This window comes from Lycorma delicatula, chromosome 4 (assembly GCF_047948215.1).
Source record: "Lycorma delicatula isolate Av1 chromosome 4, ASM4794821v1, whole genome shotgun sequence".
Classification (NCBI taxonomy): domain Eukaryota; kingdom Metazoa; phylum Arthropoda; class Insecta; order Hemiptera; family Fulgoridae; genus Lycorma; species Lycorma delicatula.
In genome coordinates this window covers 201,974,989-201,999,391 of record NC_134458.1, presented here as the reverse complement: position 1 = coordinate 201,999,391, position 24,403 = coordinate 201,974,989, and the positions used below count along the sequence as shown (strand labels likewise).

At 29.4% G+C, this 24,403-nt stretch overlaps 1 protein-coding gene across 7 annotated transcripts in view; it reads right to left on the bottom strand.

Moving 5' to 3' along the window:
- The window catches only part of Arms (Ankyrin repeat-rich membrane spanning), a 310,321-nt gene that overhangs the window by 58,129 nt on the left and 227,789 nt on the right, over positions 1–24,403 (bottom strand). For all 7 annotated transcript variants that reach the window (XM_075365014.1, XM_075365013.1, XM_075365015.1 and 4 more), the window contains one exon: positions 5,428–5,608. In XM_075365014.1, coding sequence (XP_075221129.1) covers positions 5,428–5,608 — 181 coding nt within the window. The remainder of the gene's footprint in view (positions 1–5,427; positions 5,609–24,403) is intronic.

The following is a 24,403-nucleotide window of genomic DNA, read 5'->3' as shown; positions in this document are numbered from 1 at the left end:
TATATTATAATGAAGTTTAGGCCATCCAAGTGTTTTTTCTCTATACACTTTACTGATGTTCAATATATTCATCTTTGTAGATGTATCATATAACTAGACCACTACACCAAACTTAACTGACAACAGTTATGACTTTTTAGTGAACTTAATGCTTGCTCAAGTCAAAAAAACTATGATTCATGAAATTCCGCTGGTTCCGCTGGTATATTTTAATAAAATAATTAAAAGTAATTAATAAGTATTTTAAATTGTAATAGATGAAATAAAATTACAATTTTATGAAAAAGTATGTAATAAACAAAACTTTATAAAATGAAACTTCATTTCAAAAATAACAATCATGACTGAAATAATGGTTTTTATGGACTGAAAAAAATTAAAACTGTAATTTTAAGGCTATCTACAATTAAATTGTAGAAATCACTGTCATGGATTATATGTAAATAATTTTATACTCTAACTTTGTTTTTATGATTTTTTTTTTAACTAGGAATAAATGTCCACAGAGTGCAATGAAACTGCACTCAACATTATTTAACTTTGGTGATTTACAAGAACACATGATATAAGCACTTCATATCTTTAAATTTATAAGATGCTAAATTCCCTGAGACACTCCTGGTTTTGTAGAACCATCAAATTTGTAAGCGACACAGTTTACAGTCTTAGCCATAACTCTCAAATGTTTGAAATACATTATCAATTTTGCTGAAATCTTGAGAAAAATGTTCTAAAAGCACTATTTTACTCACTATTTGCTCTTCTATTTTATTGTAAGTTATTCTAGTGATACTGTATATTCTAAAACATTCCAACATAAATGTTTGGTCTACAGGTGAAAGTTGCATTAAAATCACTTCTTTCTAGATGATAAAAATGTTAAGATATTTTGATAAAGTTTATAAATTGATAGCACTTTTTTTTTAGTAAGCAAAACTAAATTATAACTTGGTTTTTCACTATAGAATATTGATAAAGCTAAACAATTTCTCATATATAAATGTTATTTTTGAATTCACTTCAAAAATATGTATATTTTTGAATTCACTTCAAAAATATGTAACTCATAAAATTTATATCATGAAAACTTTTACATCCTTAGAGCAATAAACATACAAGGGTTATTTTTTTTCAAGGTCCGATCGGTCACGAAATAAAAACCCGTGCAAAAATCGGATGAACCTTTGTGCATATATGTTGCGCAGCATCTCTAGTATGGCCTTCAATCGTGCCGCGTCAGTTTGTTTAGTTTTGAACACGCAGCTAGCACTTATGTGCTAGCTGCGTGTGTAGACATGTTTACACATGTCTACAACAATAGCATCTCCCGCCAAGTGTGAAGTGCATGTGGTAATTCGATTTCTTCAGGCTGAGGGGTGTAATGCAGCTGAAATTCATCAACGAATAAGTAATGTGCATGGTGAAACTTCAATGAGTGACAGCAAAGTGCGAAAACTGTGCAGGAACTTTAAAGCAGGATGTACAGATGTTCATGATGCAGGCGGTCACGGAAGGAAGCGAGTGTCAACCGACGATCTCGTTGAGCGAGTGGATGAGGCAATTCGAGAAAATTGTCAGTTCACAATTTCTGTATTGAGCGATTCGTTTCCTGAAATTTCAAGGTCAGCTCTCTACTCCACTGTGAGTGAGAGACTTCAGTACCACAAACTGTGTGCGAGATGGGTTCCCAAGATGCTGTCTGACCATCACAAAACAATGAGAATGGATGTCTCCCTAACATTTCTCCAGCACTACCACAATGAAGGAGAAAATTTTTTGAACAAAATTGTCACAGGGGACGAGACACGGGTCCATTTTGAAACTGAAGAAACAAAAGAACAATCCAAACAGTGGATGCATTCTCATTCTCCCAGTAAACCAAAGAAGTTCAAGCGAACCTTCTCCAACAGAAAGTGTATGGCTACTGTGTTCTGGGACCGGAATGGAGTTCTCTTGGTGGAATTCATGGAACATGGCACGATCATCACTGCAGCCTCATACTGCATGACTCTTCAACGTCTACGAAGGGCAATTCAGAATGGAGAGGAATGTTGTCATCAGGCATTGTCTTTCTCCATGACAATGCTCGGCCGCACACTGAAGCTGTAACAAAGAAGCTCCTGCAGCGTTTTCGTTGGGAAGTATTTGATCACCCACTATACAGCCCGGACTTGGCTCCATCCGATTTTCACCTCTTTGCTCACATGAAACGCTGGCTAGGAGGACAACATTTTGGCACAGACATCGAGCTGCAGACCATCGTAGAAACATGGCTGAAAACACAGGCGGCTCCACTCTACGACGAGGATATTGGAAAGTTGTTACCACGCTACGACAAATGTCTAAATCGGAGTGGCGACTATGTAGAGAAATAGCGTAACTGTGTAAGTACTTGTTAAAAATAAAACATTTTTCATTTTCACTGTGGTTTTAATTAAATCGGAGTGATGACTATGTAGGTACTTGTTACAAATAAAAATTTTTTTCTTTTCACTGTGGTTTTAATTTCGTGACCGATCGGACCTTGAAAAAAAAAAATAACCCTCGTATTTCAAATTTAGTCATCAAGGAAATATTGACATCAAGCCAAAAACTCTGAGCAAGGATTGGCATTTTTAGATTTAATAATATGAACACCTGAGTTAGTGGTATTGTCATATTCAATAAAGTATACAACTGTAACTCTCTGATGCTGCTGGAATTGCTAATTTATTAAGTACTGTATATCAGTTGCATAATAGTCCAAAAACAATGATTATTTTTGATAACATTGATAAAATTTATAACATTACAAAAGTATGGTGCAGCTTATATTTAACAAAATAATATTTTGTTTCACATGGATTGGACTGTATATTAAAAATATTTAAAACAAGAATCTCATCCTGTGGTTTTAACTGTCATACACCTTCCAAAATAATATCTTCATACATAATCCACACAACTTTTTTGTAACAGAAACAAATTTTGATAATGATGAACTTTCTATTTCTTTCCAGAAATAATTTTATATATTAGGAAAAAAAATAATTACCAACTGATGAACACAAGTCAGATATTTTAATATGTAAAATCAAAAACATAAGCAATTAAGTGTTGAAATTTTCTAAGAGAGAAATTATAAGATCAGGTAATAAAATTTGAAGATTAACAGTTTTTTAGTTCTGTCACCTAGCCACCATTTTTTATTGGATTCTAAATAGCACACATCTTGGGTCTTAATTGAAGTTATAATACATTTTATATACATAGTCACTTCATGTCAAGGAACACAGCAACCTAAGCAGTAGTCATGACAAAATAAAATTGGACTAGAAGCCAAAGACTTACACATACCTATATAAAGCTTACTCACCAATAAGATTAGAATAGAAATACTCGCAGATATTGCTAACCCATTAATACAAATCCAAAATGAAAAAGTTCCCAAAATATCACAACCTCAGAACAGAACTTAACAGTTACAAACTCTTTTCTAATAGTGATTTCGGCTGTGGAAAAATCAATTAAAAATTCCTGAAACACAAGTACTATCCCTAACAAACAGTAGGTTTATTCCACAAATTCTAATATGTAAAATATTCTATATCCAGATTTCTTTAAACACATAGAGACCAAGAAATAGAAAATTTATAAGAATTAATTTTTTCCTTTATTTTTACATTTTTATTATTTTTTGTGATCTGATACACACGGAAATTTATATAATTTGTTACATAAATTACTTAATTTTATTTTGTTGTAAAAACAAACATACTAATGTGTACGACTTAACTATTTTCATAATTTTATAACTTCTACGAATATTTATTTAATATTACAGTATAATACATTATACTGTGTATATGTAAACAATCTCTTAATGATATGTGCATAATGTACATGTCGGTATGTACATGTCAGTGCAAACCTGATCAGTTTGTGCTGTGTCGATATATGAGAACAATTTACAATAAAAACTTGATCAGTTATTAAAAAAATGGTTTTGTGATAACTATCAACTGATTTTAGTTTTATACATTACCATCTTCACTACTTTTAGAATAATGTATTATAATATGTTAAATCAGCTTTACCAACAACAAATAAGAGGAAATATGATTACAATCAAAATTAAAAAGTAACCCTTGACAGCATTTGAAAAAGATGAATTATTATTACTACTGCAACAGATATAAATGTTGGAAAATTGTTAATGACAGGATGATGGGAAAAGAAAAATAACTAAAGTTCTCTGCAAAACCACAGAGCAGACAACTGCAATGTAGAATAATTTAGTGCAAGTATGAGATGCTGGCCAGCTTCCATGGCATGAGTGGTAGTATCTTGGCCTTTCTTCTGGAGGTCTCAGGTTCAAATCCTGGTCAGGCATGACATTTTTCACATGCTACAAAATTGCCATTTCATCTCATCCTCTGATGCAATACCTAACGGTGGTGCCAGAGAAAAAAGTATGAAATGCTGAATATAGTCACATATGTCTGTCTGGTTTCTTTGACAACAGAAGGCTGGTTGTTCCTTGTAAGAGGACTATTATACAAAAGAAGGAAAAAAACTTTAGATAACAATCTAGTTATGGGATGGTTAGATTGTTAAAAATTGTCTTGCAATGTATGAAGATTGACTTTAGGTGGAGAGTAATTGCACCATACATTGTGTAATTAAAATTCTCGTTGAATACATATACAAATTTTAAAATTAAAAAAATCTCTTTTTTCCATATCTGAAATTTTCCTACGTCTGAAACACAACTATTCTATCTTGCACAATTATTCTATCTGGTTACAAGAAGTTTTATGGCAGTAATAATTCTTGTTGTGTACAACAATTAAAGAAATCATTATCTAGGAAGGCTAGGGTTAACATCAGGTAATTCTACTGAATTTGATGAACTTAGTTCTCATTCATTGAGCCAACTGATAAATATAAAGGGTTGCATACTACTTTCCATCTTTAGCTGAGAAAGTACACTGCATTAATGGCAATAATAAAAATGTAAGAAATAAAATAGCTAATGCTTAATCAAATTTATTAGAATTACTCAGTGATTAATAATAATAATAATAATAATCAGATACCATACAATAAGCGTATATATTAATAAATACAATATTTTCATATTGTAAAAATGAATAGGGAAAATAAATTTAAAAATACAATTATTTCTCACTTTCAAACAAACTCTTACTTTCTTCCTAACATTTCCTTACTCTAATACACTCTCTCATAACTACTTGCTCTCACATTTGTTTTCCCCTATCTTTTTAAATATCCATATATAAGCATATAACATTTATATACAATATAAGTGTATACAAATAAATAAGTAAATATAAAAAAAGAAAAACAATTAATGTATTATGGTGCCATCAATGCCATTATTATCGTTGTTAAACAATAGTTGAGAAGTAGCTGGCTGGCACTGACCTTGTTCTGGCACCTGAAGACCCAGGGTGGAACCCGCACCTGTTATCGATACCATATTATTAGCTAATAACTGTGATGATGATGTTGCTTGTTGCTCTTCAGCTTCTTCTAAAACATCTTCACAAGCTTCTTCATTAAGTGTTTGTAACGCACCACATATCATTTGTTCTTCCAACGTTACCTAAAAACATATAAAAAATATAAATAATACAATATACTTTTACATGGTGATATCTCCTTAAAAAAAAACCTATATACATTATTATGTAACAGTGTCTAATAATACCCAAGGACATGTTTTCTTTACCTACCATGCTTGCACCTGCACACTTACACTTTATAAATAAATTTACAATTGCCTATGGTAAAAATAAAAAATCTATTAATTGTTAAACATTTTATTTAAAAAATTATAAATAAATACAGTGAAGTATAAAAAAAGTTTAAAAAACCATGTACAAAAATAAAAGTAACAAATGTTCTAATGGGCTAAGAATCATTTTATCTTAATTTACTGTAATGTAACTTAATTTCCTAGGGAAATAAGTAAAACAATATTTAAAATTTTTGAAATAAAAGATACTTGAAATAAAAATTTTAAATATATTTAAAATAAAAAAATTATAAATCATAATAATGAAATAAAACATATTAGCTCATATACAAAAGAGAGGTTATATGTATACGTTTATAAAGAATTATTTTCAATTCTTAACAATCTCAAAGTTGCTTAAAAAGATACATAAATACCTTAATTTAAATTTATATTGGCAACTAATTCTTTGATTAGCCTCACCATCAGGTTTAAATATAATAATCCATTACATTAGTGTGCATTGATAAAAATAAAGTATTGTTGATTTTCACTGCCTAATTCAAAAAAAAAAAAAAAAAAAAAAATGGTCTCTTACAATGCTGTTGTAGACTGATTATTAACAATACCGCTTAGCTTTAAAGAACTCTGTACAATAAATCATTGCCAGGATTAATTGAAATAATAATAAAATAAAATGTACAGACAAAAGAGAAATAATAATAATAGCATCTTAAAAAAACACAAACAAAAGTATTTTATCTCAGCTATATATACACACTAACTTGCTTCGTAAAATTATTCAAAAAATCTAATGTTACCATATAATTCAAAACCATCAAAATGTTTTACAATAACCAAAAATAAAATCATAAAATCGAAAATGAAATTTTTTTGTTAACTAGATTAAATACATTGAACACATTACACCATTAAAGGAGGAAGATTCATACACAGATATAAGGAATAGTTTATTAAGAAATAATATTAGACTACAAAATCAAATTATGCACTCAGTTTGATAAATAATAATAATAATAATATATACCAGTTTCTCTGAAAATTAAACAATTTTGCAATAAGGATCATAAATAAATATAATCAAGGAATTCTTTTTTCTATTTTCTTAAAAAAAAAAAACACAAAAAAAAAACAGTTAGTTGACAATTAAACCCATTCAGGTGTAGTAGTTAATATAACATTATATGTAGGAACTGTCAGAACACAGAGAAAGAACAGATAGAAATAACTTATAGATGTTAGTTTATGTGCAACAACTGATCAGAGTCCATAACATTTCTACTCCTACCTCAACTTATAAATATGTTTTTGTTTTTTTAATTATGAGCATTTATTACTACTTTAAATTCAACAGCACACTAATATAACAGATTACACCAGGTAACAACTTAAAACCAAACTGAACTATTTGAACTGCAGTTATTTGTGAGTAACCTTCAATGGTGTTACCATTGTTGCTATTACACTGATAAACATAATTTTTGTTTCCTAACATGAGATACATTATTTTAATCTGTTTTTGATGCTGAAAACGAATATGAACTCAGAATTTTTCTATCACCCACCATTTTTAAAAAAATTTTTGAATTTTAATTAAAGGATTTTTTTCATTTTTCAACACAGTTAGCATTTTAAGCTCCTATATTGTATTTTGTTGGCTCATTTTTTATTATTTAATTTTGTTAACATAATTTGTAAGATATAAATAATATATATGTACCTCACAGTGAAATTATTCCAGTTTCTGAGCCACCTGTGAATATATGTTTCAAAAGCAGAAATGAATAATCAGGCAGTACTGAAGAAGACAACAATGATTTTGATTTATCTTCCAATAAACCACATCTTATATCACTTTGTGATATAAGATGTGGATATCACAAAGTGAATTAAGTGACATAGTTAGGGATTTAAATTTATCAAAAATCAAGCTGAACTGTTAGGATCAAGACTGCAAGGTTGGAATCTACTTCAAAAATATACAAAAATTTCAGTCTTTCAAAGACTGAACAAAGAGAACAAAGACTCTGACAAAGAGAACTTTCTCACTACTTTATTGATGAAAATAATTTGGTTTATTGCACAAATATTGGTGAGCTTATGTTGTACTTAGGACAAGTTCGTAAACCAGAGGACTGGTGCCTTTTCATAGATTCATCTAAGTGTAGTTTAAAAGTGGTTCTACTACACAACGGTAACAAATATCCTTCGATACCAGTCGATTAATTTGAGACAAAGAATGTGATGAAAGACGTACTTGAAAAAATAAATTATAAAAAACACAGCTGGAACATATGTGGTGATTTGAAAGTTACAGCTATTTTTTTAGGCATGCAGTTAGGCTATAATAAGTACATGTGTTTTCTTTGTGAATGGGACAGCTGAGCTAGGGATAAACATTATGTTACCAAAGAGTGCAAGAAACAAGACAACTTAATTCCAAATGGGAAAAATATTATTCACAGGCCCTTAGTTGAATCCAAAAAATATTTTTACCCCCTCTCCATGTCAAGATAGGACTAATGAAAAATTTTGTAAAAGCAATGAAGAAGGATAGTTATGGATTTTTGTACATCACGCAGAAATTTCCAAATTTTTCCGTTAAGGAAAAATTAAAGAAGGAATATTTGTTGGTCCTCAAATAAGAGAGGTGGTAGAATGAAAATGATGTATTTAACTCAATGCTAAATAATGTAGAAAGTGCAGCTTGGGCTTCATTTAAAGACATTTGCAAAAGTTTTCTTGGCAGACAAAAATCCAACAATTACCACGATACTGTTAATCAACTTCTTACTTCAAACAGAGCTATGGGATGTAATATGTCTTTGAAAATACATTTCCTCTACTCACATCTGGATTTTTTCCTGGACAACCTCGAAGACGTAAGTGATGAAGATGGTGAACGTTTCCACCAAGACAATTTGGTGATGGAAAGCCGGTATAAAGGGAAATGGAGTACTAACATGCTAGCCAATTACTATTGGATATTAATTTTGGATGTGCCTGAAGCTATTTATAAAAGAAAAGCATGAGTGAAATCATTCTAAAACAGGTGTGGCCATGCAAAATTATAAATTTTACACATTTTAACTATATTTTCCCTTAATTTTTTTTTTTGAAGTGTAATTTATTTAAAACTAACGGGGTTAGAAAAATTGTATTTACAGATCTGTAATGTACGCAAAAAAGCAATTCAAGAAATGGTATCACACTTAGAGAAACATTAAAATTTTTTTTTGTCCGACAGTGTTATTAGCACCACTATCAATTGTGTATGTTGTTTCTACTCTCATCTATTTTTATCAGTTTTAAACCATTCATGCAGTATAGTTTTGTTCTTTACAGTTATGCTTATTAAAATGCTTTATTTCATTAAGGATAGGATTGCAATAGCAGAAGTTTATGTATTTTCTGGATCCTTTCAAAAATGTGTCGATTAGTTATAGAAAAACCTCCAAAATATCAGTATCCCATCAAAGAGTAGCATACATTATTCGGTAAAAAATGGTATACATCAGGGTCAGTTTCAAACACAAAATGAAATAGGCGATCTTCATTAGGATTCCAGAGGCCATAGCCGATATTCAAAGAAAAGAGCTGGTGTGAAAAAATCTATATGTAAGTTATCACAACAAAGAGGTGTAAAATACACATCTTGCTGCAATATTTTTCATAATTCAAATTTGAGGCTATATCTTCTAACAACTGTGCAATAACATAAGAGAACAGACAGGCCAAATGCTGTATTTCATGTCAGGCGAGACAGGGTTTAATTTATCTAGGCATGTTAATTTGCCCAACACCAGGTATCGAATGAATGAAAATCCTCACTGTATGTTTGAATGTCCATTTCAGGATAAAAAAATCAGTTTATGGTAGGCTGTTACTGGTAATCGTATACCTGCTTAATATTTTTTGACTGAAATGCCAATATAGACGGGTACTGTACAATTATAAAGGAATCTTACGCTCAATTAAAATTAATGAAAAAGAGTACGCCTTTTTCTTAATAGATGGGAGCAATCTGTGACACCATCAAATGATTCACTAGCACAAATTCATGCAGCTTTTACAGAAGCACACACTCGGTTCCTTCATGTTCCTCAGATTTGTCTAGTTACAATTTTTTCCTTTGGGGCTATTTGAAAAATAGAATTTATGAATTAAATCCTCCCAACTATTGATGAACTGAAAACAAACAAACATTTAACAAGAAATTGATGGCATTGACAACAATATCATGTATCAGGTGACTCTCAACATAATCATGTGAATACAAAAGGTAATAATCAAGGGCATAATCATGTGCAACAAGGTGCTCACTCCAAACATTTTTTGTAAAAAATATGGTAAATATGTAAACTTTCATAAATGTAAATACAGAATTTAGTTTAATCAATGTTTTTATTTTTTTTTTCATTTCATTCATAAAATATTACCTATTGGAACTGTGTTTAGTATGGAGTTCAATTATAAATTGCTCAGACTGTATAATGATTTCATAATAGATTAATGGATATTTAAACCGGTTTATAGAAATGTGTTCCTGAAGGAAGATTAGAGTTAAATGATGATGGATGAAAGAAGAATGTCAAGAATTAGGTTAATTTTTATAAACTAATGCTGGATACAAATATTATGGAATACTTGAAATTAATTCATTAAAAAATGTAGAAATTAATTATCTTAAAAAGGCATAACAAACTTTTTGTGGGATACAAAAGCCATTCAGGTAATGCTATATAAGTAAAAGGGATTCTAAAAAAAAATGGCAGAAAACAGAACTTTCTGAATCAAAGTTTTAACAGAAATAATAAAAACTTATGACTTGGCATATTAATGGCTAAATTACATAAAAACTATTAATGCTTGTTATACGAGGTCTGTTCAAAAAACTACAGAACTTTATTTTTTAATTTTTATTGGTCCTTGTCCCCTTCAAAGTACTCCCCTCCTCTATTCACACATTTTCCCAGCAGTGCTGGATAGCTTCATTTGAAATGGCCATAAGTTCCATGATGAATTTGCTTTAATGTCGTTATTAATAGTCTCAAAACAGCATCCTTTCATAAGAGATAAGAAAAAATCGCAAAGAGCCAGGTCTGGCAAGTAGGGAGACTGAGGGAGGACAGACATCTGATTTTTGGAACAAAACTGACAAATTGACAAAGCTGAGTGTGCAGGTGCATCATTGTGGTGAAAGAACCATGAGTTATACCATCTCGCCACAACTCTGGTCTCTTTTTGCGGATTTTTTCAAGTAATTGTTGTAAAACACCTTGATAGTATGCACGGTTTAATTTTTCACACTGAGGCAAGAATTCAAAAGCCATAATTCCATTAAAAATAAAAAAAACACAGAGCATCACTTCGACATTGGATCGAGACTGACATGCTTTATTGGGGTGCAGAAATCCTTTGCCAATCCATTGTAATAACTGAACTTTTGTCTTAATTTCATAGCCATAAACCCAGCATTCATCTCCCATTATGATCTTTGCATGGATGTTTCATCATCATCAGCTTGTTCAAGAAGTTGCCTACGAACATCCACTCGATGATCTTTCTGCTGTTCAGTCATCAAACGATGAACAAATTTTGCTGCAACTCAACAACGCATGTTTAATTTTTCAGTCAAAATGTCATGGCATGATCCAATCAAGATGCTAATCTCTTCTGCAAGTTCTCCGATAGTCAATCGGCGATTTGTGCATACCAGATCATTGATTTTCTGAACATGGGTGTCATCAGTTAAAGTTGAAGACCTTTCTGGTCAAGGGTCACGTTCAATTGACTGATGACCACTTTAAATCGTCCAAACCATTTGTAATATTACATAAAACTCTCGGTATCACCTCCATTAGCTTGTTTCAAAAGTTTAAACATTTCTGTGAAAGTTTTCCCCAGTTTCTTGCAAAATTTTACGTTGCATCGTTGATCCTGAAAATCACACATTACCAAAATCACTACTAACACCTAAACATGTTACACTGAGACAACAACACAAAAATAAACAAGATATCACAATCCAGAACATATGGTTGTAGAGGAGGAGGTTATGCAGAACGCAATGCTGCCAACCGCATGTCACTAAATATCTTCATTGGTACATAATTAAAAATGTTCGGTTATTTTCAGAACAGACCTCGTGCATGCTATTAATTTTCTTTCAAAAGAAGATTTTCTGTTTATTTCCTTGCTTTCCTATTATTAGTGTTTTACTGCTATAAAATGCTACACTCAATAAAAATATTTTCAAGTATATCTCTAATAAATAAAATCTGTTTGTTATCAAAACAATTTCTTTTCTGTATATAAATTCTCCAGAAATCCAAAAATTTATATTTCTCTTTACCTTACTTCATCCATACTTTGAAGCTTTACTAAGTAACAAAATTTTATGACCTCTGGAATGTTGTGGTTACCTACCTAAATATTAAAACCATTACTCTTCTTTTTGTTACACTGAATTACTTTTCCTTCAGAATGGTCTACTTTTAAATTAAATTTCCTTCCAAACAATTAATTGATACTATTTTTACTTATAACTCATCCCTAAATTCTGCTAAAATAACAGTAACATCTAAATACTTTTTGTCACTGGAAAATTAATCTCCCTCAATTTTTTCTTTTATTCTCTTTACTACTTCTTCCAGGTATAAATTTAAAATAGCAAGTGTCACCCCTTCCGCCCCTTACAATCAACTGATACTACAGTGTCCCATGAAGAAACGGAAAAACTTTTAGGGTACATTCTACTAGTAAAAATAATGAAAAAAGTTCACACAAACAAATGTCTGAAAATGCTTTGTTTTTGAGTTACAGCTAGCGAAATATTTTGCTTGGATTTCAGCTCTTCTAATAAAAAGAAGCCCTACTGTAATTTTTGGGACCCAAAGTAAGGAGGTTTCTTATGTAATTTGGGATGAGAAATAGGGTAAAACAGGTTACAGAACTGTAACTCCAGTAGTTTTTAAGATATCTGATGTAAAACACAAAATCTGGTGTTGAAAAACAACTTTTTTAGGTTTGCAGTACAATAGCTAAATGACTAATAAATGCAGAATTTTTAATAACAAAACTTGTTGAGAATTTAATTCTGAGAAAATTAATGTAAATAGAGCCAATAAAAAGTAAATAAAAACTTTTAAAAATCAGTTTTTTATTGAAGCCAGACGAAAAGTAGATAGAAAATTGTATTACTCTTTCTGTACCTAATAAATATTCTTTTAAAGCATTCTTTAACACGTTCTTTTTAAACATTCCTCAGTATACCAGCATTTACAAATAAAATAGTAATTTCCAATGTGTTCATTTTCTGTTGAACACCAAGTAAATCATCTTGTTAATGATGAACATCGTGTGATTAAGAATATTCAGTGTACCCCAGGCACAAGTACAAGGTGAGTTACATGTCACACTGGTGTGTCAAAAAAGTGTGGCGCATCTTACAGAAAGAAAACCTTTATCCTTTCTGTCTGCAGAAAGTTCAAAATTTGCAGCCAACAGATTACAACCCGCATTTAAACCTGTGTCACTGATTTCTAGACAATGCTGATAATGTAAATTCAAATTTATTTACTGATGAAGCCACTTTTACAAGAAACAGAGTTTTCAATTCTAAAAATAATCATTTATGGAGCAAAAACAATCCACATGGTACTGTTGAAACTAGTTTCGAACATAGATTTCACATTAATGTTTGGTACGTCATTATTTACGACAAAATTCTGGGACCATTTGTTTTCAATGAAAACCTTATGGGAGATGCATAAGTTCATTTCTTGAAAAATTATTTGCTGGCTTTCTTGGAGAATTTACCTTCAAAAAATAGAATGCAAATGATTTTGCAGCATGATGATGCAAAGCCATATTTTTCTTTAATAGCTACAAATCACCTGAATGCTAATTTCTTAAACTGGAATGGATGTGGTGGATCAATCAATTGGCCACCATAATCACCTGCCTTAATGCCACTATTTTACTTCATTTGGAGCCATATGAAAACGAAACGATACTATACCAACAAAAGGGTAATACTAAAGAAAAGTTACTCATTAAAAAATGAAATGCTACTGAATTTATACAAAACCATCCTCCTTATGATACAGATAGACTCCAGAAATATTTTACATCGGGCAGAGTTCTGTGTACATTGTGAAACAGGGAATTTCGAACAATTACTGTTAACTGAGGTTTGCTATTCTGTTACCAATTATCATTTCATGAATTTTATTTTTTTGTTTTGCTATATTAAGAATAATGTTTATTAGATACAGAAAGAATAACACAATTTTTCTATCTATTTTTTGTCTTTTGCTTCAATAAAAAACCGAATTTTAATAGTTTTATTTTACTTTTTATTGGCTGTATTTACATTATTTTCTAACTATTAAATTCTTTACAAGTTTTCTAACTAAATCTTCCGCATTTATTAACGCTACTGTACTACAAAGCTAAAAAAAAACTTTTGACACTGAATTTTGTGTTTTACATTGGATATCTTAAAAACTACTTGAGTTATAGTTCTCTGACCTGTTTTATCATATTTCCCAGGTAAAATTACATAAGAAATCACCAACTTTACTCCTTAATTTGACCCCTAAAGATTACAGAATGGCTTCTTTTTATTAGAAGAGCTGAAATCCAAGAGAAATCTTTTGCTAGCTGTAACTCAAAAACAAAGTGTTTTCAGACCTTTGTTATATGAATTTTTTTCATTATTTTCTTTAGTAGAACATGTCATGAAATTTTCTTCATTTCTTCATGGGACACTATTGATAAAAATTTTAAATAGCTTTTCTTTGTAAAACTAAATCTCATTTTTCTTAAAAATATATTTTAAAACATATAACATATTTAAAACATATTTAGAATAAATATAAAAACATATTTTTAAAGTACAGAACACTAATATTGGCATTTAGATTACATAAATCCCTATAAAATTCATTTATCTGGAATGTTTGAAGCAAATGTAATTACAATTAGCTATGAAAAAAATCTCATGAAAAAGTTCAGTTTTGAACCTATTTTATTTTTGTTATACTAATATTATTACTCTTAGTTTTAGTTAATCCAATTAATATAAAGTAAAACATAATTATATAATGAAGTATCATTTTGAACTCCTGATAAAACAGATTTTCTATAAATCCTCTTGTGTTCCTCATATAATACTTTTAACATCAGTAAATAATTATGTAAACTTAATGAAGTAAACATTACACTCAATATTTTAATTCACATCTATTTCAAAATTATCCGTAAGAATAACATTGTAACCTTAATTAAAATGACATATTAAAACAACAAGATCTTTATTTACTTAAACTTTATGTTCTTTCAACAGCTCTAAAGAATTAAATATTATCAACAGCAATTTGATTCTAAAACAAAATTTTCAGATGAACAGCTTAATAAAAATAAAATTATTTTTTTTAATAAATGTAAGGTAAACAACTTCCCTTTACCTACTCAAATTGCATATAAACCACTAAAATGAAAACTTGCTAATAATTATTAGCAAGTTATTATTAGTCTTTTATAATATAATAGATATATTATAAAAATCTTGTATAATTATTAAACATATTCGTTTATTATAATATACAAATATGTTTACAAACAGATGGCACTTTATTACAACACATAAAAATAGAAATATAATTATATTATATAGGTAACAATAACATCATAATTAATAGAGGATTTAAAGTAAAGCACCCAATACAAAGTGTTACCAAGGATTATTTAGAGAACAAAATATTGTTTCTCATTAAACATGACTGATTTGATGCACCAATATACTTTTCAATTATTTGTTAACAATTTAATTTCAATATACTTCCTACATCCACACTCTAAATTATCTGTTTTACATACTTATTGGACTTATGTCAGTTTTCCTGCATGCAGATTTAAATTCTGTAACAGAAATTTTGGTTTTGCAGTTGGTAATGATCAACTGGATATAATTATTATTCAACTATTCTTCAATTCATTTTTATATCTAAATTAAAAATAATGGTGTTAATACAAAATAAGAATGTGTTTTTATATTTTAATATTAATGGCAAAATAAGGATACTGCTATCAAACATAAAGAATTTCATGCAAAATTTCCTAACTCTCCACTGCCGATCCATCAATAAATAAGCTGAAAAAAATCTGAAATTACTGGAAGTGTTGGAGATGCTCCATGATCAATTAGGTTTAGACCTAGTTGCACTTTATTAATACCAACAATTCCTGTGGGGGACACAAGTAAAGAGGCCTTAAAAATCAGCCAGGAAGACTTTGGTTAATCTTGATATACCAAGAACAAATTTATGAAAGACTCTAAAGAAATAGAAGCTTAAGTGTTATAAGCCAAGATTACGTCATGAAGATGATTTTGAAGACAGATGAAATTTATTATTGGTTGTGAAACAAATCATCATTTCTGTGGCTCAATCATATGGTCTGATGAAGCATTGGCCTAGAAAATAGTAATAATTGTGTTTAATCAAAGTCTAAAGTGGAGAAGGAAAATAACATACAAGGGTTCAGGTTGGTGTGGGATCATAAAAAAAAGAGCCCTTTATTTCTTTGCCATTAGCATAACAGGCAATTTGTATCTTGAGGCATTACAATATACTGCCAAGATCACTGAGGGGAAGAAGGATAAAACTTTCAACACTATCTCTGTTCAGTATTAAACATATGAAAGTAATTTTTAACATTTTTTATGAACTGTCCCCTTATTAGCAATTCAGGAAACTGACTTTTATCACACAAAGTGCATTTAAAAACATTCAATATGAATACTGTTTACACACTCAGCATAAAATAGTTTTATGCAAGCAAACATATATCCTTTGTGTGTTTTATTTTGATAATATAAAGATAATACAATCAATTTATGATGTGCAAACATAAACATTCATGAAAAACTAAATAATTTTCAAACTATCTACTACACATTTAAACTAAGAATTTATAATCAAGGTAATAAAAACACCAGAAATCAAATAAGAAATAATGTCTCAATAGACAGTCATGCAACAGTCAGTCACCTTTGATAATTAATGATACAATTTATTTAAAGTTTTACTTAAAGTACTAAAAAAATTAAAATACTGTAGTCTTTAACTTTCTGTACAAAAATAATAAATAATTTCAGTCACATTAACATAGAAATAGAAACTAGGAAAAGAAAACTAAATTGTGATATCTGGTGTCTCAAGTCCAAATACCAGGCTACTGGTTAGTGTAATGTTAGTACATCTAAATTATAAATAGTAATTTATTGAAATTCAGTTTGACAGTTAATTTTATCATTCCTATCCACCCATTTTTATAAATTTTCTTTTGAATAGATGTTTTCCATAAACAGGTTACAACACATTGTATTCATGAGTAGATGAGGGGACGCAATTTGATATATCATGAAATAATTTTCTATTTTCTTTTGCGGGTGAGCTAACATACTTTTTTTACAAGTTGATTCAGTTACAAGGATCTGCAGAGATAGTAACAGTTCACATACACATAATAACAATTTTACAGCCAATGAATTTTCAAAAAGTCCCTTACTTTTTAATTTCTTTTTATATCAGAATGTTATTTTTTAGAAATTTTAAATCAAAATAAAAAATTAAACAATGAAATCTAAACCAATGTATAATCAGTTGATGCCAAAAAGCTAGTAAACTGGTTTACATGATCTTATACTACATCACATTTATGAAAAAAAGTTTTTTATAATTCTCTTGGTCAGTTGAATTTTTCAACACACTTTCATTTTTTTGTAATTGGCTTAATGCTTTTAACTGTTTTTAGGAGCCATTACAAAATCTTGTAGTTGATTTTGCACGAATAGTATGATGAAACTAGTTTCAACAATGTAAGTAATGATAATGCTACTTTAATTCATTATTTATTTTTTTTAATCAGTAAAATAATAGCTTTAGTAAATTACACTACTAGCTTCAGTAGTATTATTTGGCAACCACAGCAACCACTTTAAACCATTCTTGTAATAATATAGTCCATATATGATCTTTTAATTGTAGTACAGAGATGTTTATTCATCATCAACATTTTGACAAATTATTTAAATTAGTATTTTTAGTCTTATTTTATTATCATTACATTACATACTGTTGCATCAAGGAATACATTAGGGCAATTTTAAAAACATAATGGGCAATAAATTCTTTCAATTATTTAATTTTTAAACAAATTTTATACAAAAATGATTGAAATTTTCTTGAATACTTATTTACTAAAACTAACATCCTTCAAATGACCACCACTTCATTCAGAAAGTCTGTTGCATTGTCCAACCAAAGAAGATAATTACACATTATGAAATTTGGAACCATCATTAAAATCCAGAAATGGCAGATCATGCTATACTGCTGTCATGTCATCTTAGCAGAAAAATGCAAAACCCAATCCTTGATCATGTTAATCTTCCCAACCAGTTTGATCACTCTCGTTGACCAGATTTTAGAATTCTGAAGATGCTATTTTAGACTTTTTTGAAAAAAGAAATAAAAAATAATAATAAACACTGAGTTACATTACATATCTTAAAAACGAAAAAACCATCAAACATGATAGGATAAAAAAAAATAAAAGCTTCTTCAATATGACAACTCCTACAGCAAAAGACGCAGTTCAACATCTGGATTTTGTGTGCTGCTGCAATCACCCTATAATTCTGGCTTGGCTCCTCATGATTTTTACCTCTTTGCAAAACTAAAGGAATCACCTGAAGAGCCAGTACTTCAGCTGTAATGAAGAGATGAGTTCTTCAATGAGGATCTCAATTCAAAGATAAAAGTGATTTCTACAAGGATGGATTTCAAAAATTGCTGGAATTGACAGAAGTGTATTGAAATGGATGAGGATAATATAAAAAAATAATAATAAATACATATTCCTTGAAAATACAAGATAAAACTATACTTCTTTTGACGTTTCATTAAATTGTCTCCTCCTGTTCATTTTTTATTAAAGAGACAACAAACTTTTTACCCTTCTTTATATTATTCATCTGTTAAAGAGTTTATATTACTATTTAAATTATTTCTGCTAGTACTCTAAATTAATGTACCCAATTTATTGTTATTATAAGTTATTATATAGTTCAGTAATTTTTTTTGAATAGATGATCAATTCACTATATAATTTTAAGAAATTTTATGGAATATGAAAAATGACATTCCAGATAATGTAGTGCTATGCTAATTAATTTTTATTTTTTAACAGCACTAGTACATAAGTATAATCGTACAGATTTGTATATTCTTCAAAAAATGATGTTTTAGATACACAATTAAACTATATAAACCAAGCATGGGTAATTAGATAATTATATACTTGATATTTGAAATTAATAAAATAAACCAGTGTTCTGACTAATATATTACTCTGTACAAGTATAAAAACAACACTTTCACATACCATTGCTAGTCTACACATAAATCTAATGGGTATGGTGTATGATGCATAGTAATACTTCAAAGATAAATGTATTTTTATTAAAAACTGCATTAGTGTCATAACTACCGTTAAACAACAAGAATTTTAGTAATGGGAATTTTTTCTTTCTTGTGACAATATAAAGTTAAAGAAATGTAAAAGCATACATTTCTTGTTAATTTAACGAAAATTTAACAGAATATTAGTAGAATATAAGAAATAAAATCAATCTTCAAACCTGGTACTGAATTACACCATCCAACAAAACAGCAAGCAAGAAAAAACAGAAATTATAATGTTAATAACTTAAATTAGTTAAAATTAATATAATCCATTAAAAAAACTTCACAATTTATTTGTTTTAAAACAATTAACACCTTAAAACAATAAGTACAATCACATCACCTAGACATTATTGATAGACAGGTGCAACAAGAACTTTTTGGTTATTTTTTAGTTAAATATAATAAAAAAGCCTGTGATTTTTTTTAACAGCACAATTTTACACATTTATATTTAAAAAAATAGAATTTAAACATTTAAAATGTTTTAATTTATTTAATTCCATTATTTAAAACAATAATTATATTAAAAAAATAAAACCTTTATTTTTTATCAAGGTGACATAACCCACTGACACATAGATAGGTCGGTTGGTCAGTCATCAAATGAATCGACGATCACACACGGACAATTCTGTAACATTTCCCATACATATTATCCAATTTTAAGAATAACATTACTTTAAAAGTCCATAAAACATTCTGATACATTAATGAGTGCTTAAATGTCATAAAAATTTATTTTACAGCTAACAACGAAATATTGTTTATTATTTTTACCACACAACAGATGAATGAATATAAGCCACACATTTTGTCGGATACATGTGACTTCATAACTAAAGAACATATTTGTATATCTTGTATAAATTTCTTTAATCAACAGTAAACACTTTTAACTAAGTTTAATTTTAGTACATCTGGCTCTTAACGGTCTATGAAATATTTTAAGTAGCTGAGATAGTAATATTCTGTCACAGTGATTTTCCTTCTCTACAGTGAAACTATCTACGTATTTAACTATCATTACAGCAATTTTGATTGACTTTAAGTAGTATTGCACAAAATTAGATTTGCATACAAAAATGTTATTGAAAGAACCATTAGTAGTATGTTATAATAAAAAGAAAATGTACACTGCGCACTGAAAAATGTTCATATAAAAAAGCAAAATACATGTTAAATGAAAACTTCTTATTTTAGAGAAAGTATTGTTAAATTCTGGAGCTGCCAGAATATAACACAGAATATAATTATATTATAAAAAACTTAGTTGTTCAACAAATATTCATACACTTGTGATCATCACAAAGCATGTCATTTATAACATGCTTTGTAATTTATTATGTATTTATTTTTTTAGGGCATGTTTTATGATGTTAAAATGTTTCTGCGAATTATCTCAACAATGAACTATGGGATTCAAAAGGACTTGGTGTGAGTGAAGAAACTTGTTTGCATAATTAGTGGTATAATAAAAAATAATAATAATTATAGTAGTTTTATAACTGTACAGGTGACCGGGAAGTCACCCTAAAGTAAGAACTAAAAATTTGTAATGAGTTATAAATGAAAAATGTGATATAATAATGAATTATTTTATTTACTCACTTGATACACAGTATTAGTTTTAATGGTCCAGTGGGTCTGTGTGTTTGCCCTCGTGTTGCATGCACAATTCTATATGTCCCCATGTCCTCTGTGACATGCAACGGAGCATTTCTGGTGCTACATTACGAAAAGCATCCCTCACAGCGTCATGAAATTCTTCATTTGTAGTGTAGCAACAGGCAGATACATGTGCCCTGATAATTCCTTATAATGAATTGTTAGATGTGTTGAGATCAGGACTTCGTGGTGGCCATGATAATGAAGCTGATGATGCTGGAGTACCATGATGACCAAACCAACATCCTGGAAATTTTTCATTCAGAAATGCACAGATTTAAAGAGCAAAATGTGCAGGTGCTCCATCCTGCTGCAACCATACTCGTTCCGTGAGATCCTTCTCTTCAAACTGTGGTATTAATCATGCCACCAACACCTCTAAATAAGTTTGTGCATTCACTGGCCCGTAAAAAAAATAAGAACCAAACAAATGACAAGCTGTCATTCAAGGCCATATCATGATGTGCGGTGGATTTCTTTCCAATAAGGATTTTCTTTCGCCCAAAGTAACACATTTCTTAATGCAATTTCATTGGGGATTGTTCAATGGAAACTGCAACAGCAGCACATGTTTCTAACAGCGTTAACTTTCATCCACTCCGCGGCCTATCTTTAACAGTAATTAAACATATGTTTTTCCCAAGCCAACATTGTTGCTTTTCAACATGGTGGCTTTTTAAAGCATTATCAAAACATACCATTGTCACTAACCGCTCTTCAATGCTGTAACAAATTTGTCAGGCATTTCAGCACAACTGTCTTTTTACTCAGTGTATGACATTGTAAAAATTTGTTGCCAACTGAACCCAACAAAAATACATATCTTCTAAACAAATATCCTTACTCATATTTTCCATTAACTTTAGGGGTATGGTAACTTCCCGGCCAGACTGTATAAACCATGATACCAGTAAATCATTTCTGTTTCTAATGAATTTTAAAGTTTTAAAAATTATCTTTAAGAATTAAAAAGCCCTACTACATGGGCGCTTAGATAAGAATATTTTGCTGGGAATCCTAGAATCGTTCATGTAACAGATGGACACTATGCTTAATTTTTTCTACTGAAACCTATGAATAAATACGTATGAACCTTATGAATAAATACCATTTTACTTGCCAAAAAAATTACATATTAAGTGTAGAAGACCAGTCTATTTTGTGATAAATGTCAAATAGTTTTTTATTTATAATAAGGCAATACCACATAAATCCTGTAAAAATACCTCTATATGTAATGTCAGACATTCCATACTATATTTTATCTCACCATTCAAGGATTCCCATATATTTTTATTAGTTAGGGTATGCATCCTACTTCTAATGATTCACTTATGAAAATCTTCCATTCATATTTCTTCACTAGGAATTGGAATACAGCATTGCACAAGGGTTTTCCTTTTTTTTCAACAAAATTACAATGAATGGTATGATACTTTGGTTTAAAAATAAAAACACAATCCAGTGTAAACAATCATCTCCAAACAAGATAAACTATTGGGGACTAAATATACCCAGTTTCTTTTATTGTTTAGAGAATATTGTTTTGACATTTTGTACTGTTTAACTTCCCACTTATTTTTCCACCACCAACTTAGCATTTTCAATAGTGTGTACATAATTTTCTGATATGTTATTATTGAGGTCTGAAATAGCATGTCATTGATATATCACGTTCACAATGCCACCATTTTTTAAAGACAAGAATTTAGGTACCCACATGCAAATAAAACAAAAAATGATGATGTATAGTGTTCAAGAACCATGAAACCCGTTACTGATATGCATTCCAATTTTAACTGGCGTACACATTTGTTATAATGCCACACACAATATTATAAGTGCTATAAGTATTATAAGTGTATAGTCATTATAAAACTATTTCAGTTGACACTCTGTTAATGTCTGCTTTGAAAGAGCTGCACAGCATATTTCTCATTGTGAGCTAAGTCCCAATGTTTAGAATGAAAATCTGATGTTTATCATATTAAAATTACATTAAGATATAAACATTTTTTTAAATAGAGGGGGATGCTGATTATCCAAGCACCGATTTTCCAGATGTCCAACTATCTGAATTGCTTACATCCGCACAAAGCAATTTAAAAAACTTAGTAACCTATTTAAAATACTATTCAAATAAAGATCTCTACTTCAACAAGAGATGTATTTTTATAGATCTTTTTAACACAGCTTTGTGTTAAACTAATTATAAAATTAACTTCTGAAAAAATTGATGGAAAGATATTATTTGGTCAAGTGTTAACTATGGTAATGACTTACAACTACGGCCATCACATGAAAAAGCTCAAGAATGTTTGTCTATCGCTATGGATTGCTTGGAGCTCAAAAAGAATCTGGTTCTACAAGATTCTTTGTTAAAAACACAGTACAGTAGACAATTTTTATTTTCTTCAGATAATTTCTGTAAATTCTGATTATTTTATTAGAAAAGTTATACTCATTGGATTTTTTTTTAATGTATTATAATATCTGTTTTTTATTATATTGTATGAGCATTTTAATTTATCTTTTTTTAATTTTACCAAAATATACTTTTTTTAAATACAGTTTCATCCTTCTAAAGTTTTAATCCATTAAACATTAGAATGATATGTCCACTACATATGACAAACCTTTTTTAGTTCTCCAATAAGTGGATTTCTGATTAACTGGATTCAACCTTGCAAAGGTCAATCCAGATGATTGACGTTCCACTGTACTGTTTTTAATCTGTTCCATCATGGGTTATATAAGAATTACTTTACCACTAATGTAATCATAACATAATTTTAATATATTTTTTTTCTTACATAAGAAGCTAACAACAATATAACATTAATGTTAATATGTGATAACCTACACAGTACAATAATTCTAACACACTCTGATGATGATGGACAAATGTTCTGAAATGTAAAACTGCAATATGTTTCATAAAGATCACAGGACAGAACAGAAAAAAGTTCCAAATATTAAGGTTTTTCATATCAAAATCATTTCATTACTAGATAAAATATACAGTGCTTAAATAAAACTGAGTAATTGCAACATCTTAACACTAAGGTAGTTAATAGTAACTAATGGAAGTAAGGTAGGTAACAGAAACTGTCAGAATCTATGTAAGGCAGTTTATGTCATTAAACAATGAGATAATATAAATCCAATATAAACAGGTTAATATTTAGCACCCTGCCAATTTATTAGAATATATCATTATCAAATCTTTATAAATGTACTTTGTCAGGTGGAAACCAAAGGAGAAGCATATGATATTCTAAATTAACTGAATTTTTATAGATTTCTTCCTATAACCGAGAACTTGTAATGGGTAATTAATTCAACAAGCCTTTAAAAGTCTTTAAAAATTTAATAGAAGAAATAACAATATTATATTTTTTTAAAAATGAAAAATTTTCTATTTCAACCTTTTATTTAG